At 46.8% G+C, this 19,688-nt stretch overlaps 1 protein-coding gene across 2 annotated transcripts in view; it reads right to left on the reverse strand.

Annotated features, from left to right (window-relative positions):
* Nucleotides 1–3,595: 3,595 nt before the first annotated feature.
* CLPB (ClpB family mitochondrial disaggregase) overlaps nt 3,596–19,688 on the reverse strand; it is a 139,427-nt gene continuing 123,334 nt past the window's right edge. The window contains exons 11-17 of one of the 2 annotated variants that reach the window (XM_073333684.1): nt 17,885–18,046; nt 13,697–13,853; nt 8,519–8,592; nt 7,555–7,734; nt 5,867–5,986; nt 5,141–5,245; nt 3,596–4,509 (exon numbers count right to left, since the gene is read on the reverse strand). In XM_073333684.1, the coding sequence (XP_073189785.1) occupies nt 4,258–4,509; nt 5,141–5,245; nt 5,867–5,986; nt 7,555–7,734; nt 8,519–8,592; nt 13,697–13,853; nt 17,885–18,046 (1,050 nt within the window). In that variant the 3' untranslated portion in view covers nt 3,596–4,257. The remainder of the gene's footprint in view (nt 4,510–5,140; nt 5,246–5,866; nt 5,987–7,554; nt 7,735–8,518; nt 8,593–13,696; nt 13,854–17,884; nt 18,047–19,688) is intronic. The other variant, XM_073333693.1, reaches the window with a different exon arrangement.

Consider the following 19,688-nt stretch of genomic DNA (forward strand, 5'->3'; position numbering starts at 1 on the left):
GGTCTTGCGGGTAAGGGCATAAGACTAGGAGTTGGAAGGTCTGCTGTCTATTCCCGCCTCTGCCGCTGACCTGGGGAAAGTCACCTCACCTCGCTTGCCATGTCAAATCAACAGCAAGCATGAAGCCCCCAGTGTGAGTCATGCGGCCCAAATGTCCTAGTCAGACCTAACACTGGTGGCTTCTGGAAGTGGTAAAGCTTTGTTTCAGAAGACTCCTTCCTCCTGTTGTTCTGCGGCCAGGACTGGTAGACACTGTTCATAAGCAGCTATTCCTAAAGCCCCCATCAGTGGGGTGTCTGGGGCTCTCACAAGCATTAAGGGATTAACCCTCGTAGCCCTCCACGAGGCAGGGAAGCACTCGAATCCTTTTACAGACGGGGGAACTCCGGGGCGAGCAGGTTACTGTTCCCTGGTCAAGGTCACAGGGAAAACCTGTGGCAGAGCCCGGAATAAAGCCCCTGGCTGCTGAGTACTCAAGCGGTGCCCTTTGGCTATTTCCATTCACCAGGAAAGGCTGACAGCACTCGGGGGTTTTATCCTTGGTTCTCCTGCTGGCTCCCTGTGGGTCCGGCTGCAGAGCCCGCAGCAGCAAGCCTCCCCGTGGGGGCTGACTGACTTGGGACTCTCGGGGCTTGCGCTCTACAAACAGCCACGTAGACAGAGCTTTGAAGCCCCAGAAAGCTGGGGCTCTGAAAAACATCCCCCTCCTTAGGCTGCAGAGCCCGAGCTCCAGCCCCAGCCGCGAGTTCAAAGTGCTGTCTATACAGCTATGGTTCGAGCGCGAGCATGGGCCCCGCTAATCTGAGTGTCGGCCCAGGCTGGGAGGCTCGCTGCTGTGGGCAATGTAGACATACCCTGTATGACCCTGGACGAGTCACAGAGTCCAAAATCTCAAAAGCATCCACTAATTTTGGGTGCCCAGCTTGACACACTGTGGGCCTGGTTTTCAGAGGTGCTGAGCCCTGACCTGAAGTCAGTGGAGTCACACTGGTGTACAACTAGATCAGGCCCCGAGATTCAAGCTTGCGATGAATCTTTACATCAGCCACATCTGAACTGGTTTTGGCTCACTGCAAACATTTCACACAGCTCCAGTTATTGGTACACTGCAGGGGTCCTCGGTTCAGAGCATAGGCTCCTACAGACTCTGCTACTGTAACTAGCTCCTTCTCACGTCCCATTGTCCCATCATACAGTATCCATCTTGTACGGAGACCCTCCAGCTTTATAGCTACATTATAGAATCATAGAATCGTAGGACTGGAAGGGACCTCTAAAATCAACTAGTCCAGTCCCCGGCACTCATGGCAGGACTAAGTATTAGCTAGACCAGTGGTTCTCAAACTTTTGTACTGGTGACCCCTTTCACATAACAAGCCTCTGAGTGCGACCCCCCCTAATAAATTAAAAACACTTTTTTACATATTTAACACCATTATAAAAGCTGGAGGCAAAGCAGTGTTTGGGGTGGAGGCTGACAGCCTCGTGACTCCCTAGGTAATAACCTCATGATCCCCTGAGGGGTCACGACCCCCAGTTTGAGAACCCCTGATCTAGACCATCCCTGACAGGTGTTTGTCCAACCTGCTCTTAAAAACCTCCAGTGACAGAGATTCCACAACCTCCCTAGGCAATTCATTCCAGTGCTTAACCATCCTGACAGTTAGGAAGTTTTTCCTAATGTCCAATCTAAACCATCCTTGCTGCAATTTAAGCCCATTGCTTCTTGTCCTAGCCTCAGAGGTTAAGTAGAACACTTTTTCTCCCTTCTCCTAGTAACAAATTTTTAGGTACTTGAAAACTGTTATCATGTCCAGTGTTCCCCCACCCCCTCAGTCTTCTCTTCTCCAGACTAAACAAACCCAGTTTTTTCAATCATCCCTCATAGATCATGCTTTCTAGACCTTGAATCATTTTTGTTGCTCTTCTCTGGCCTTTCTTCAGTTCTTCCACCTCTTTCCTGAAATGTGGTGCCCAGAACTGGACAGAGTACTCCAGCTGAGGCCTAGTCAGGGTGGGAGTAGAGCAGAAAAATTAATGCTTGTGTCCTGCTGACAACACACCTGCTGATACGTTGATTACAGACTCTCTCCCTAAGTTACCCAAGTGATTTGGCTGGTTTCCTATAGTGCTGGGCCTACCCTGAATTCTGATTCAGCTGCACTTTTAAAATCAACCTAAGCTTAAACCGCATTATTTGGTGCTGCCTTCTGCCTATCTTGCACCCCATGGCTGCAGCATCTCTTAGCACTGGATATACTGACGTTTTGGCTTGTTTTAACTTCAGCTTTTTAAGGCCCAGATCTATTTTACTTCAGGTATGTATGTGGCCTCCATTACCCAGGAGCTTTGTATGTATCCTCGCAACACCCCTGGGAGGAAAGGAAGTGGGGAACTACAGATGGGAAACTGAGGCACAGAGAGATTAAGGAACTTGCCCAAGGTCACTCAAGAGTTCTGTGGCAGAGCAGGGAATTACAGTCAGCATTCCCAAGTCCCAGGCCTTAACCACTGGACCACCCTTCTCTATTCAGATTCTTATACGGCACCCGTCCCAGTAGTATCTGTGTCTATTTGTGACATCTGGTCTGTTATTCCTTATGTGCCCAAGACTCCTGTTTAAATCTACGAGATTTGGGCCCCAAGTCATTTATCTGAAGGGCTTTTCTTCAGCTTTACTTTCATTTTATATTCATAATAATGACCTACCATTACACAGCATCTTTCACCTGGTAGGATCCCAAAGAGTTTTACAGACTGGAAATACCAGGAAGGGGTCATTCACCCACCACTGAAATGCAGCCAGATTATAACAGCAGCTGGTTTTAGGAGAGATACTGAAGAACTCTGTATCCTACTGGATCCTGCAGCTAACCCTCAATTCTTGCAAAAAGTGCAACAGGATCTTTGAGCACACATGACTGTTTTCCTTCTCTGAAGCCAGGAGTAAGTACTCGTGATGTGTTCAGTGGGGCTCATGCTATAGACACCAAACCAAACAAAATGACTGCGTTGATCTGAATGCACAGAAGTGAGAGTCTTTAGGTTTGCAGGGAAGGGCATCCGGCACACAAATGTTTCACTTAGTGCAGGAATGGCGACATCTCTAACGGGTTAAGCCTTCTGCAGAGGGAGGACCTTACAATCGCTCAGGGAACAAATCCAATTTTTACTTAAAACAGACAATGCATCTTTCAATTCGTCTGGCCTGGGGAACTTTGCTCTGAGCTCTGACATCGCAGACAGCTAAGAAGTTTAGGTTAACTCTGAAATATTTAATATTTGCCAGAAAGCGGACCTGCAGAGCAGAGACCATCTAGCCAGCAGCAGAGAGACGGAAGCGTGAGGAACAGCATCAGCATTCAGTGATTGGGTTTATACCATGATCTCACCAGGCCAAGACTGAAAGACGGAAACTCGTCTCTATTATTCATGGTTCCTATTTGTGAGCCGGCAATGGAGGGGTTTCACAGACAGGTAAGTTACTGTAGTCCACCATTACACCACTTGCTCCTGTTCATAAGGGAGGGGAAATCCCCATTTCCTTCCTACCAATCCCAATCCCTCCACCCTTGCTAGGAAGTAGAACGCCATATGAAGATTTTGAATTTTATTGAAATAAATTAAAGGATGCGTCTGAAGCCCATGGGGTTGGGGGGCACACGGTGACTGTGAAAACCAAGCCGTCACACAGCTAAGTATCTGACATGGCTCCTCTCAGCTGCAAAGCCATCCCCGCACATTCTGCGGTTAGCTCTGCATAAACCCCTGTTCTCTCCAGAAATTCTTACTGGAGCCAGACTCGCTACAGCTGGTCTGACTTGGAATGCGCCTTTACTTCCACTTTGAAAACCCCTATGTGCTTCCTCTGACTTGAAGAGTTTCCACACTTCAATATAGCCACCCCCTCTCCACATCCTTCAGGTAAACCGAATGGCAGTATGGTGTGTCACTGGGACAGTGGCTAGGGTTCCAGCCTGCGATAGAGGTGTCCAACCCTGACTCAGTGCAGACACAGGAGAGTTAGCCTACGGTCTCTCCTGCCAAGGAGAGTCAATAACAAAAAGAGAGAGTCACCTTCCAGAACCCCTCCCTCCAGTTCCAGGGGCTGGGATCCACCACCATTGTCCTTACTCACTGATGGGCCATTTTGCAAATTCCATGTCTCGTGGTTATTTTATTGATGACCAGTACAACTGGAAACGTGCCGCCACGGGCTGCTTTGGCTGAGCGTGGTGTGTGAGGCGTTCTTTACGGCTATAACATAAAGGAGATTTCATCAGGGTTCAGGGGAGCCTGGATGTCCAGTTTTCGACTTTTGCTGTCCTTCTCAACTATCTCCAGCCGCAGCGTCGGGGCCCTCCTCTCCTCCTCCTCAGGGGAGGAGCTGTCTTTGGTTTTCAGCAGCTGTTTGTCCGAATCGTCCACCGTGATTCGCAAGGTGCAGCCTCTTGGCAGAAGGTCCTGTTCATAGGCGGCAGCTAATTGGTTCACAACACGACGCTCTACCTGTGGGAAGAAAATCACCCGCCATTAGCAAATCTTCTGCCCTCTTAGATCGGCCTGGCAGGGGATCATAGAATCATAGAATATCCGGGTTGGAAGGGACCTCAGGAGGTCATCTAGTCCAACCCCCAAACAACCTGGAATCTGCAGGGGACAGAGTGGATGACATCTAATGGGTCTCTTTCATCTCTAACTCCTGGGATCAGGGCCAACCACCACTCCCTGGGCTGGCGTTGGGGGAAGTGAACAAGCACTGCTGTGTTGGGTGAATGCAGTATGCGCACGGAGCGTGAAATGGCTCCAGCTGCTTCTGAACCCCTTATGCCTGGAACCCTTCAATCAAATAATCTCTTTGTGACTTTAACGGGTGTCAGAGTAGAAACAAATGCAAGACCAAGAGAGAGGCATGTATCTGTGTGGTTTCAAAACGATCAGCCACTATGTTCTCTCCCTCAGACTCATGGTCACTGAAGGAACTTCTCTTCACAGGAAGGATACAAACGATAATCCCAGTGAAGAGTTTGCTGCCTCTCTCTGTGGCCAATCCAGAATGTGGGCTGGTGTGCAAGGGGAAGTCTGCGCTGCTGGGTGCAGAATGCAGACGACCAGGGCAAGGTAGCACATCATGCCTTACCTCGTGTTTAATAGACCGGGCGCCATAGTGCAGATTGTAGCCATCTGCCAGCACATCCATCACCTCCCTGTCCCACAGCAACGTGATGTTGTGTCTCACTTTGGCCTGCAGGATGAGAAAGGGGCAGCACGTTAGCGAACTGTCAGGTTGGCTCCAGCTGCTCTCCTGCTCCAGGACATGGTTATCTGGAGGCCATGGCCACACCGAGCATTGACACGGAGGGATGCTGAGGTTACCACCCAGCCAGAGCTCTGGTGAAACGAAACTGAAACTGTATAGCATGGGCTGTGGGTCATGGGTGTCTGCCTGGCCTGGAGGGTCCTGAGTCGCACAGGTGTAAAGTGTAACTACCCAGGTACCCCACTCTCATTTGACTATAGAGCTAATGATGCATAACACATACTCCACATCCACGCCTCCAGAATTCACCACCCACAACCCCAGCATGCTGCCCACTCCATCCCCACAAGCCCTTGCAACTCAGCTCCATGTGCAAGCAGAGCAGCAAGTGACTCCGATAAGATCCAGGAAGCGTATGATGCTTTAGGGAATCCACGCTGCTCTGGTCCAGCATGGCGTGGAGGAGAGAGGGGTCACCCCCATGAACTAGTCCACTTTGGCACAAGAAGGTGATAGGACAAAAGTCTGGTTAGGGCCCCCCGCTGCGTATGGATTAAGCGGAAGGTGAACCCCAAAGCAATACATTCAGCAATGGTCTGGTTTTACCCTCTTGGCCCAAAAGCTCAGCTCCTTGCTGACGAGCTGGATCAGCTCCGAGTGACAGAAGGGGAGAAAATAAACAATCTCGTTGATCCTTCCCAGAAACTCATCTCTTCGGAAGTGAGCCTGCAGACGAGAAAGAGCAAACATCATCATCAGCAGGCCAGAAATCCAAGCCACAGGACACTCTGGATAGCCACCGGCACTAGAAGAGGAGATCCCCAGGAAATCACGCCTGCCTCCAGACTGTTCTTTACACTGCCTCCCACAACACAATGTGTGGCTAATAACCACTGCACCAAGTGTATGCACCAGAACTGCCAGATCCCCGCCATCGAGAGCTTCTCACGCACTGACGTTTGGTGCTAAGGTGAGAGGTTAATAGGTCTAGAAGCAGCACAGGAAGGGACTGAAAATCTCCATGTTCTACGTCCGGCTCCGACACTCACTTGTATCATTGTGCAAGTCACTTAGGCCCCATTTTTCATAAGTGCCCACTGATTTTGCATGCCTGACACTCCTGTACCACAGCTCCTGCTAATATCAATGAGAACTGTGGGTGCTTTGAACCTCAAGCTCTGAGTGTCTCAAGATGGGTGCCTAAAAATGCAGGCACTCAAAATTAGAGGAGGCTTAAAAATATTGGCCGAAAGTGCTCTGATCTCATTTACTCCAGCTTTAAACAAATATTGCTGTACCTCAGGTGTGGGTTGTGAGGGTTCATTCAGGTTTGTATAGTGCTCTGAAGATGCAACACACCATGCCATTGTTGAGTGTTGTTATTAATAGCAGATTTATGTGGCACAGGGCTGGGCAGCTGCCTACAACCAGTGAAACTTCCAGTGCGTGCTAGGTGTTGTGGGAAATGGTTTCTATTTAAAACTAGACAGAAGCACTGAAGAATACGCTCCTGGGAACTATCCTGTACTGTCTGGGAATAGTGAAATGGACTCGATGCCCTAATAAGTCTCTCGTCTCTGACTTCTATATGACAAGACGCTATTCTGGTCAGCAAGAGGCGATTTGATTCCAAGTCTACACAAGGAACGTGCCATCTGCAGTGAAGGCAAAGCTTCTTGTTCGTGTTGGAAGTGCAAGTCCAGCAGCACACAGAGTTGCCTTAGAAACTTCTTAAAGAAGCTTAAGAGCAAAAGAACAGACGCTAAGCTCCAGAATTTGTCATTCTGACACATTACATGTGTTTTTATAGATATATATTTGGAACATGTCAGTTCTGTGCACGGCCCTTACGTTGGTGATTGAATCCTGGGCTGTAATTCGATTGGGAGTTCTGCTGCCATCCATTAACCAGCTCACATACACTCACTGCTTATGGCAGCAGCAGAATCTCCTCCTCCTCCGAGTTAACCCCTCAGCACCGGGAGCTGTGTGTGTGTAGGAGAGAGACACTGTGTGTGACACTGCATGATTGAGGATAACATTACTGCTATGTTTTTCATGGCAATGGGTTCAGCTCCCCAATTTGGCCTTGTCCATACTGGGAACAGAACCACACCAGCTCCCCAGTATGCTTAAAGGCAGTTGTTGGTAGCAGGGCTCTAACAGGCTTTCCTGATGAGGGTTATTTGCCATACCCCTGTGTATAAAACCAAGCAATGTTGATTAGCCGGAATGGGGCGGGGTGCCCATTATCCACTGCATCAAGCTTAAATGTAAAGGCTACCCTGGCTTACCTCAGTGACCTGGTCTCTTATCACTTCTCCCCTTTTGCCAGTGATGCCATATGCCCCCATTTGTCCTCTCCTTCCATAATCATCTCCGTGCCTTCCGCACGCCTCCCTCCATGCATAGAATACCTTCTCTGTACCAGCGGGCCAAGCCTTCCGTCTCCCTTCACTCACACCCCTCCAGACCTGCAGTACCCACAAGAAGGGAGTCAAGGGCGTTATGAATAATCGGAGCTCCTTGCCATTCACTCCTCGGGGCCTTTCACAGTGGGCCAGGGAGCCCTGGGGAGAGGGAGGGCTTTTGTGTTGCTGCTCCACAGGCTGGCGGAAATGAGACAAGTCAGAGAACCCAGAGGGGAACCGGCCAGTGGCTTCCTACTGGCCAAACCAGCAGCAACACTTAAGCCATCCTTGGAGGAGGCCACTGTGAGCCCGTGCCTTCCACAAAGGCAGCCTGCGCGCCCCGTAAAGCCCAAGCTCACCCTCTCCCTGAGGTCTGGCTGTATTGAAACGGGAGTGGACAATCAGATCATCGCCCCGGGCCTGGCTGCTCACCACGGTCCATTCCGCACCCTAGATCCCGCTTCAGCCGAAGCCCTCCCCAAAGCTCACTCCTGCTGTGTTGTTACAAGGAGCGCGACTCCGGGCTGTTCCGGGGACCAGCGCAGCCATGGCGTAACTTAGGCAGCCCAGCCCGGTCTCAGCTGCCACCACCCAGAATCTCCATGGCATTATTTGCTTTTCTGGTCCCCTCACTCTGCTGCAGCAGCACAGAGGCCAGGCCGGGATTGGGATGGGGGAGAATCCCAAATTAGTCGTTCCCCTCCCAGGCCACCGCTAGACTGTAGACTGTCCAGGCAGAGACTGCACGCCTAGCACACTTCTGGGTGATCGAAAATAAACAGCGATAACAGCCCAGGGATGAAAACCTAGGATATCTGAAATAGGCAATAAATAAAACCCTCTGTACCTTTAAGATTGGGCGAATAACGTTCTCCTTGAATTGCTTCGAGATGGTTATCTTGTCAGTTATCTGGACATCATCTGAAAGGAGACAAAGTCACAGAGGATAAATGTCTAAGGCAAGGCACAGGATGCTTCTCGAGTCTCACTGACCCCTGGAAGAGCGCATGGACATGGCACTTTGCACAGGAGTGAGGAAATGGGCTGGAACAGAAGACTGAGGCTTACGGGAGACTCTGGAAAAGAGACCCAGGAAGTCCTCATACAAGCATGGGCATGCATTGCCACAAGGGCACTATGCTGCTGGCAGTGTGGCTCACTGCAGCTGCCTTTGTGCATGCCATGACCGTCACTTGCGATCAAAGCCCACCAGCTTCTCAAGAAAAAGCAGGTTAAAGAATTAGTGGGGTTGAAGAAAAAAGCAGGTGAAAGAATTAGCACGCATGGGAGGAAGCTTGTTCTTTGTACACCCACTGATCTTCTACTCCATGGGATCCACCATGCCTGTCAAATATACGAGAGCAAATGGCCTCACTATGTCTGGGGTGCACGGAGATCTGATAACCCAGGGACCCACCCTGGGCCAGCTGCATATACCAGAGGGGACTACCGCTCACTGATGATACTTACTGTGCATGGGACCCTCTCTACTTGCTCAATACTTGCTCTCATAATCCCAGAGAGCTCTCAATTCATCTCCGTAAGGAGACCTCTTCGATAACCAAGGACCTGGCCTGGCCTCCACAGATTATCTATGGATTGTGGATCAAATGTCATGACCGATGCTGATTACATTACACACAAAGTACACCGCCGTCTAGTGTTGTTATGCTTATGGCTGTCATACCTGATCAGTCAGACATACCGGCGTAGGCTCTGCACTAGTTTCCGAGCTCTGCATTTTTCAATCTCTTTAGCAAACAGCAAAACTTGCACTTAGCCGCTTATGGCCTAAAAATCTCTCTTCATTTCTCTCTCCCTCTGCAATTAGTTAACTACATTATTTAATGCAGCTGTGTTTGTTGAGCTACTGCTTGTGTGAAAGACACTATGGGGAGAATTTCTGAAAGCATGCCAACGGTCAGCTCTTTTGAAAGTCCCATCTTATATGCTCTAAGGGCTGGATTCTGAAAGCCTTACCCACCTGGCTAATACCATTGGCATTCATTATTCACGTAAAGCTGTGGCAGGCGGGGCCCTAAAGTGGCACTGTTCTGCTATGGGTATCTGGGGACAATTGAAAGCCCTGGTTTATAGATGCAAATCTCCAAATGGTGCAGGCCCTTTGTGATCACCTCTTTTCCCCATGTGATACCAGGGCAGTTGAGGTTACCTGAGGGGCTGGAGCTAACTGAAACCCAGGTTAAATGGGAGGCATTCTATGTGATGGCCCCTGAATTCTGGAATTTGCTCCCCTCCATTACCATGACACAGCCCACATGTGTTGATGCACGGATGTTTTCCTGGTGGAGGCCTCATTGGGTACAGGGCTGGAGAGAGAATCAGGTTGAGTGGGGTGGGCGGGTCTTTAGATTCAGACCCAGGACCACTTTGTACTTTTATGCATTCTGTAGTAAAATGTGGTACATAAGCCTAGAGCTGGCGATACAAGGGGGATTTTAAATACGCAACAAAGTATTTGGCATGGTATTCTTCCACTGTGCAGGCCCTTTGTAAGATGAAGGTTGAACAAAACAGAGCAAAGGTGGTAACCTCTATGCACAGCTTCTTCACGTGTAACACTTGCTGCTTTCACAGACAGATGTAAGGACACTGCAGAAGCAGCTCTTTCTTCTATTTATCCAGGTGCTTGTAATGAGCTCGTCCCCATAACATTGAAGCAGCTTTCAAAGCTGAGAACTCAGAAAATTATAAGGCGGCAGATGAAAATCTACTGCAGCCAGACTTTAGAGTCCAAAATACATTTTGCAGCTTGTCATTCATTGCCGCTATCTCAGTAAATTGTACTAATCTCCCAGAAATTAAAATTCAATTCTTTCCTCATTTAGAAGGTGGCACTTGGCATTTTAAAATGTTATTCTTGAAAGTTCAGTTGCAAATGTGCCTTGTTCTTTACCTATTTTGACTGACTATCAAAGGTTCTGTATAAAGTGAGTTCTGCCACCTACCACTCAAGATAAAAAATGTGTGAGAGCGAGTGAGCGAGAGAAGCTGAGAAACGTATGTGGCCAGCACTAAGAATTAAAAGTTTTTGGTTTCATGAAAGTGTGAGTTGTGGGGTTGTTAGTTCCACACCGAACGTTTAGCAGATCACTCAGAACGAATTCTCAGCCATTTCTAGTGGATTTCCTAGTTAGGTGAAGTTCTCATTGGAACGACCATCTGCGATGATGCTGTATATGTGTGACAAGAGCAGCCACTTCTCCAGAAAGCTTAAGATACCAAAAAGAAACGAAACTCTTCTCACACAGATAGTTAAGCATCAAGAATAAACAACTGCTCCCCTAATTACCAGCCCACTCTAAAGATGACAGTCATTACAGCTGGAGTGCTGTAACCACTACCTATCCCGCTGACCAATATTGTCCCATTGTTTCCTTGTACTCCCCCATTGGTCTGTCTGTGTTCATCCATTGTCTCTTGTCTTATGCTCAGTTTGTCAGATCTTTAGGGCAGGGCCTGTCCTTCTGTTCTGTGTTTGTACAGCGCCTGGCATAACGGGAGACTGGTCTGTGACTGGCATTCTTAGGTGCTATGATTATAAACAACAACTACTAAAGACCAGGAGCAGCCGAGGTGTACATTTGAATTCTCAGCCACTGCCATTACTTACAAATATGGTTTATTTGAATTTTTAAAAGATGAACCCTCTCCATCGCCCTATGCTGATGTTCAGTAAGAGAAAGCTACTTACCTGTAATTCTGCTTCTCTGAAGATCATCTCACAGGATCCTCACTTTTGGGTCTGACACTTCCGGCATGAGTCAAGGGAGAACTTCTCTAGCTCAGAAGTTTTTGGCGCTCAGAAGCGAGAAAGGGTAATGCAAAAGGCCCTGCTCTGTGTTCATTAGACACCCATCACCATCACAGAACCTAGAACCATCCAGCCAGTTCAAGAATTGTGTGGGAAGCAAGAGCGCTTCAAAAACTAAGCCAACTGGAAATTGTACCATAAAAATGGACAAACAAATACAATGTCTATAATTTAAGAAAAATTCTAAATAAAGTATGGGCCCTCAAGAGCTGAGTAATCAGCCTTGGAGGGGAGATGGGTGGGTAGGTGAAGGGGAATCCTCTGAGATGAGATCTTCCATGTGGCAGAATTTCAGGTCAATAATTTCCCTTTCTTTTAAGATACCATCTGTACAAGAGCCTCATTCTTGGAGAGGAAGGAATTTGAGGAATCCTGTGTCCAGTCCTGGTGCCCACAATTCAAGAAGTATGTTGATACATTGGAGAGGGGTCAGAGAAGAGCCACGAGAATGATTAAGGATTAGAAAACATGCTTTATAGTGATATACACAAGGAGCTCAATCTATTTAGTTCAACAAAGAGAAGGTTAAGGGATGACTTGATTACAGTCTACATGCGGAACAAATATTTATTAGCAATTTAGCAGAGAAAGGTATAACATGATCCAACGGCTGGATATTGAAGTTAAACAAATTCAGACTGGAAATAAGGCATAAATTGTTAATGGGGAGAGTAATTAACCACTGGAACAATTTACCAAAGGTCGTGGTGGATTTTCCATCACTGACCATTTTTAAATCAAGACTGGCTGTTTTTCTAAAAGATCTGCCCTGGGAATTATTTTGGGGAAGTTCTGTGATCTGTGGTAAACAAGTGGTCAGACAGGATGATCCCTTCTGGCCTTGGAATCTCTAAAGAGGTCTCAACATAAAGGAACAATGATAAGTCACGGCAACAGGCAATGTTGAGAAGAAAGGCAAATGCCCAACAAATGAACAGGAAAGTTGGAAGGAGGGGTAAAATACCTCCCCCCTAAAGGTGACTAAGAGACATAGATGGTCAGAGCCTCAAGGATCTACCCTTCACTAAGAAGAGTTTACAAAACTAGCCAATTCAAATAAGAGGTGCAATAAGAGAAAAAGAGTCAAGTTGGTGAGTGTGTGTAGCCACCTCTACTACAATGACAGGCTCATTGGGACCATGAACCAGGACGCTTCTCCAGAAGCCAAATCTAAGCAATAGAACAGGGTCCTAGGAGTGACCTAGGAGGTTCCTTCCAGTCCTATGTTCCTAACTTCACAAATGTACATAGGGAAGATCACGTGGTTGCCTTGCATGTCCTGTCCTGCCTGAGGCCTGCAACCAAAGCTGCTCTGTCTCAGATTGCATGATCAACAGCATGTGCCAGCTGCGAGCCCACCAGCTCATTTCAGGAATAACGAGGTACCTGTTTAGAAGTGCGTGAGTTGGTGTCAAAGGAAACAAACAACTAGATGGCCTTTCTAAGACCTTTGGTCTGCTCCAGTCAGAAGCTCCAGGAGTTTTTAACACTGAGCTTGGGCAGACGGACCTCAGTAGGATGACCATGTGGCTGTGGAACAAATACTGGCAGGAAGATTGGTTCATGAAGGTAGAATTCCATCACCATCTTAGGAAGGAAGGAGGGAGGAGTCCACAACCCCACCTTAACTTTTGCAGAATCTGGTGTAAGGGGGATCAGTTTGAAGCACATTCACTCAATGAGCTGAAGTTGCTGCACCAGGAAAATTACTTTCCCCTTAACAACTTGAGCTCATGGGTACCAAGTAGCTCAAAGACTTTGTCCATATGACAAACCATCCCACGGCACACGGGGCTTTGGAATTGGGGGTCTCAAATGTGTCAACCCCAGCAAGAACCTGATGGAGGATAGGATGCAGAAACCATAGCAGATATTTGGAGGCTCTGGATATGGTGCCTGCCAACTGGCTAAAGTAGAGATGAGGTCACAACATTCACCAGGATCCAACTGCAGTTCCTGCTGGGAATTCTTTGGCTGGCTTAGAAGAAAAAGGAACTACCTGGAAGGTCCAAGTGGCTAAGATAGTAGAAGTTGGTGATGCGCGATTGACCAGCATTGGAAGGATCCTGCCAATAAAGGCTCTGTGGCTTATGAGGCGAAGCATGTGACTCCACACCGTGGGGATGTGCGGAGGTAATTTTATGAAGCAGGTTCCTTTGAGGACTTAGAGTACATAGTAGAGGTTGTTACCTAGGTTTTCAGCAATCCTGTTCCTGCTCATTTCCAGGGCCTCCTGTCTGAGCTGTAGGGCATGCTGGGCTATCTCATCACTTGCCACGTTGGAGGTCATGATGAAGATGGCGTCCTTGCAGTCAATGGTCTTTCCCTTCCCATCCGTCAGCCTGCCCTTCAACAAGAACAAACAACAAAAGCTGCATCACCAGGGCTGTTGTGCTGTGACACTACACAAGAGAGCCAAAAGCACGGGGGATATTTCAAATACGTGAGTGCCAAACCCTTCTGCCCAAGAGGGAGATATTTCTAAAAGTGCCTAAAGGAAGCCTGGGCTAGTGTCCTGTGTGACTCTGGGCATGTCACTTAAATAACTCTCTGTGTTATGGTGGTAACATAGATACCTTTGCACCCTTCACAGGGGACAGGGAGGGAGTGTTAGTGGAACCGGTGTTTGCAAAGTGCTTTCAGATCATTGGGGAGGCACACTTCCGAGGTGCAAAGTATTTATTATTATTATTACAACAAGCAAACAAAAAATAAATACCCTTGTAGGGGGGACTAGCCACAGAGGGTTAGGAAATCGTCAACAGAAAACTGATAATGAACATCATCATTCTAAACTAAGGGTGTGTGTGTGTGTAAATGGGCAGCTAGGCTCCTCTAGGTGACTCTGTGCTGTCTATGGACACTAAGGGGATGAGTTGTTAGACTGACAGTGCAACTATACTGAGCAATACAGAGCAATCTATGGTACAGCAGGATCATGCAGACAGATCAAACCAGGGCTCATAACTGCAACTACTGTCCAATATCACACGCAGCGTATTAACCGGAGGGGGTAGCAGCAGGTGCTTGTGTCCTGCACAGGGGGGTGACTGTCACTCTTGTGAACACCGATCTCCACTGTATCATTGCTCCTCCTATAATACTAAAATAGGAACCTTTCAAAAACACTAATTTTCTTTAGTAATAACAAAAAAGAACAAGGTCCCAAGGCAGTCGTCTCGTCCCGTCCCGTCCCCGTCCTCCCCCCACCCCCCATGTACACAACAGCAGATACCCAGCACAATGATACAAATCCATGTTGGGTGCTTGATATTAACATTTAGGTTATTTCCCTGTCAAGCATGTGGTGCAGGAATTGATTTCACATTTAGCTGCTGCTGTGATGATCTATGCAAGAAAAAATTGTGTTATTAATCCTTCAAAGAAAAAAAAGGGGGGTTGGAGTTTTTTTGCCTCTGAGGACAGACTGAGACTTCAAAACCCTCCCACAATAGGTTGTACACTCAATCTACCATGCAGGAGTACCTATAACGTTTGTCCAGCTCCATTTTCAGGAACTAAGCTGACTCACTGAGACACAGGTGTTTATCTCTGTCCTCCCATCAGCTTATAGGGGTGCAGCCACAACTTCCAAAGACAGACAAGGAGGAGAGATTTCCCTTGAAGAGCAAACAGTACACATGCCAGGCAATTAGGGACTCCTGAGTCTCAGATTCCTGCCAATATCCTCTCTCACATTATTGCTAGGGCCAGATTAGTGTGCATGGGTAGGGGAGTAAAGCCATAGGACATGCTATCACAGACAGCCAGAGAAATCATAACCACAATCAGGCTGACTTAGAAAGTAGACAAGTACTTAATGAGAAATAACATTAATAAGATATTGATGGAGTTTTCTCCTAGATGAGTAGGTCAGATTCAACAGGCTCCTTGGTCTCCCTTCAGTCCATAGTGCTTCTCTGTACAGTGCAGAGATATATCAATGTGTGCCTGCTAAAGAGAGGCATTATTTATGTTAAAGGGGTACAGCCTAACCGCTCAGAGTCTGCACAGTGAAACAGGAAGAATGCTCCTATTTCACTCTTTGTGTTTTCTGCAATGGACAGGAGACTGTGCACCTTTTCTTGGCACGATCTACCCAGATATTATTATTCATTATCCTTCTCAACTGCTCAGTATAATCTGTGCAGTCCCATTCCTCTGAATTTCTGATTACCCACCAAAATAATCTCTTCCTTTAACTGGAGATGTAATCTAGACCAGTTGTTTTCAACTAGGGGTATGTGAACCCCTGGGAGTACACAGAGGTCTTCCAGGGGGCACATCAACTCATTTAGATATTTACCTAGTTTTGCAACAGGCGACATAAAAAGCACTAGCGAAGTCAGTACAAACTAAAATCTCATACAATGACTTGTTTATACTGCTCTCTATACAATTGATTTATTTTATAATTATATGGTAAAAATGAGAAAATAAGCAATTTGTCAGTACTAGTGTGCTGTGATACTTTTGTGTTTTTAAGTCTGATTTTGTAAGCAAGTAGTTTTTAGGGTGACCAGACAGCAAATGTGAAAAATCGGGACAGGGTGTGGGGGGTAATAGGAGCCTATATAAGAAAAAGACCCAAAAATTGGGACTGTCCCTACAAAATCGGGACATCTGGTCATCCTAGTAGTTTTTAAGTGAGGTGAAACTTGGGGTACGCAAGATAAATCAGACTCGTGAAAGGGGTACAGTAGGCTGGAATGGTTGAGAGCCACTAATCTAGACCACTAGACCTCTGCACGATGCTGTTTCCCAGGGTTAAGTCCTTGGAAAGGCAGTGTGGTACATGAAAGGCAGTTTGGTAGAATGGATAAGACAGGGGTTAGCTGTACTAGACAGCTGAGCTCTGGGCCTACAGTGATCTTGTAACAAGCTTTTTCCTAATTTGTCTCATAAATGATCTGAGAAAAGGGGTAGACAGCGAGGTAAGCAGTTTGCAGATGATACAAAATTACTTAAAACAGGTAAATCCAAAGCAGACTGAGGAGAGTTACAAAGGGATCTCAGTAAATTGGGTGACTGAGAAACAGCCAGATGAATTTCAATGTTGATAAATGCAAATTAATGCACATTGGAAAACATAATCCCAACTATACATACAAAATAATGGGGTCTAAATGAGCTGTTCCCACTCAAGAAAGAGATCTTGGAGTCATTGTGGGTAGTCCTCTGAAAACATCCACTCGATGCGCAGCGGCAGTCAAAAAAGCTAACAGAATGCTGGGAATCATTAGGAAAGGGACAGTAATAAGATAGTAAATATCATACTGCCTCTATACAAATCCATGGTATGCCCACACCCGTAATACTGAGTGCACTTCTGGTTGCCTCATCTCAAAAAAGATACATTAAAATTTGGAAAGGTGCAGAGAAGTGCAACAAAATGATGAAGGGTAGGGAACAGCTGCCATCTGAGGAAAGACTGAAAAGACTGGGACGTTTCAGCTCGGAAAAGAGACAAGAAAGGGGGGATCTGATCGAGGTCTATAAAATCATGACTGGAGTGGAGACCGTGAATAAGGAAGTGTGATTTACCCCTTCCCATAACACATGGACCGGGGCACCCAATGAAATGAATAGGCAGCAGGTTTAAAAGAAACATAAGGAAATACTTTCTCACACAACCTACAGTCAATGTATTGAACTTGTTGCCGGGGGATGTTGTGAAAGCCAAAAGTGTAACTGGATTAAAAAAAGAACAAGATAGGTCCACCTGTGTCACAACATCTGGTTTTCTTCATATAAAAGCCAGGGCTGGCATTAAGGGGTAACAAGCAGGGAAATTGCCCAGAGACCCAAATCACAGGGGGCACTGAGAAGCTAAGTTTCTCAGGCTTCTGCTTCAGTCCCAGGTGGCACGGCTCAGGGCTCCGGGCTTCAGTCCCCTGCTGTGGGGCTTCGGCTTTCTGCCCTGGGCCCCAGCGAGTCTAACACTGGTTCTGTTTGGCAGCCCCCCTGAAACCTGCTCGCAGCTCCCCAAGGGGCCCCGGGCCCCTGGTTGAGAACCACTGCTCTAGGTGTCCCTAGGGCCTAAGCCTCTGACTGTCAGATGCTGGGACTGGACGACAAGGGATAGATCACCTGATGATTACCTGTTCTGTTCATTCCCTTTGAAGAACCTGATATTGGCCACTGTCAGAAGACAGGATTCTGGACTAGATGGGCCACTGGTCTGACTCCGTATGGCTGTTCTCATGTTCTTTGACTAGGAAGATGGGGATTATTTGCTAGCCCAAATTTTCAGAAGTGACTAGTGATTTGGGATGCCTAGATTGAGACACCCAGATGCCAGCTGTACCAGTCAGCTCCTTGTATCAATCACTGTCATATTCCATATGCTCACACGCCGACACGGAGACCCAGACTTACTTCATCAAAGAGCTGCAGCATAATGGTGAGAACATCTGGATGAGCTTTGTCAACCTCGTCAAAGAGGACCACAGCATTTGGGCACTGTTTTAGCTTCTTGGTTAGCTGCCCACCTTCTTCGTGGCCAACGTAGCCTGGTGGAGAGCCAATAAATTTGGCAACCTAAGAGGAAGTGATTGAAAACACGACATGTAAGAGACTATGGAAGGAGCTCCTCTCATTAAATAGGAGCTAATGACCACAATTTTTTTACGTAAGAATTAAGTTATATATACACTGTGACATCTTTTTATTCTCCAAGTATCTCAGAAGCACCTGGACAAGCAATGAGTTAGATACACGTAACACAATGACTATTGAGCATTAAACACTCAGTAATAGCTCACGCACAGCCTTGGACATTCGAACCTGAAGAAACATCTACATGTGTCATTTAGCATGCAGCAAGCTAGGATGTAACTCTAGAGTGCTCTAGCTTGCCGTGCACTGCCTGGTCGTGTGGACCCTGCTACCATACACTAAAAAGTTCAATAGTGCACTTTGACCTACTTCTCTTTGAAACCACAGTAGATCAAAGTGCACTAAGGAACTTTTAACGTGCAGTAGCAGAATCTACATGGCCAGTTAGTGCTGACGCGTTGTAGATTTATACCTCAGCTTGCTGAGAACTAAATGGCCTTAAAGTCAAACAGAGAGATTGTGGCCAGATGTCACCAGCTAATTCCTAAAAGAAAAGGAGTACTTGTGGCTCCTTAGAGACTAACCAATTTATTTGAGCATAAGCTTTTGTGAGCTACAGCTCACTTCATCCAATGAAGTGAGCTGTAGCTCACAAAAGCTTATGCTCAAATAAATTGGTTAGTCTCTAAGGTGCTACAAGTACTCCTTTTCTTTTTGCGAATACAGACTAACACGGCTGTTACTCTGAAACCAGTTAATTCCTACTCTTCTTGAAAAGCACCAGGGGATCTTTAATGACCATCTTCCTGGTCTCCTTTAATATCTGTTAGAACACTTCAAGAGCAGGACAGTTGAGAAATGTGGACAGCTAGCTGCTTCAGTGGAAGATCTAAAGTGTGGAGAGGAAGCAGGGACTTCAGATTGGCTAAGAATGTGAAGAGGTCTCAGGGAGATGGTGAAAGATGGAGCCTCTGTTCTCTCCCAATTGGGGGAACCAACTGGGAATCAGAGCACAGGAAAAACACAAGGGAATTCTGTGAAGAAAATAAACTGAAAAAAAACCATAAAAATATTTGCCCTTTCTACTTCAATAACCAATGTAACTGTTTCTATGATGCTAATAGAAGACCATTCAGCCACCACTTTTGGTTGCTCAACATAACACAGCTATCTTGGCCAAGATTTTTAAAAGCACCTAGTGATTTTGGGTGCGCAACTTAAGACACATTAAAGGAGCCTGATTTTCAGATGGAGGATGCTCAGCACTTCCTGAAAATGAGGGTCCTTTAAGGTGTCTGAAACTGGGCCCCCCAAATCACCAGTCACTTCTGGAAATCCTGGCCTTATAACATGTGATGTCCTAATAAAGCTGGTTGCAGTCAGTTAATAGGGGCCAAAATGGAATATTTGGAACAGAAAAACAAATCCTTAAAATATTTAGCTTGAGAAAGAGAGAATTCACAACTTCTTGTTCTGGAACAATGAAATGGCCCAGCATTATGATAAATCTGTTGCAAACTAACTTTGTGCTGGAGAATAACAGTTGTGTCTTCACATCCATTTGCCCATGTTGCCACCTGATATAACTGCATTTACCAGCTGCAGTTCCCTTTCAGTATTCCTA

The sequence above is a fragment of the Lepidochelys kempii genome, chromosome 1, assembly GCF_965140265.1.
Source record: "Lepidochelys kempii isolate rLepKem1 chromosome 1, rLepKem1.hap2, whole genome shotgun sequence".
NCBI classification, from domain to species: Eukaryota; Metazoa; Chordata; order Testudines; family Cheloniidae; genus Lepidochelys; species Lepidochelys kempii.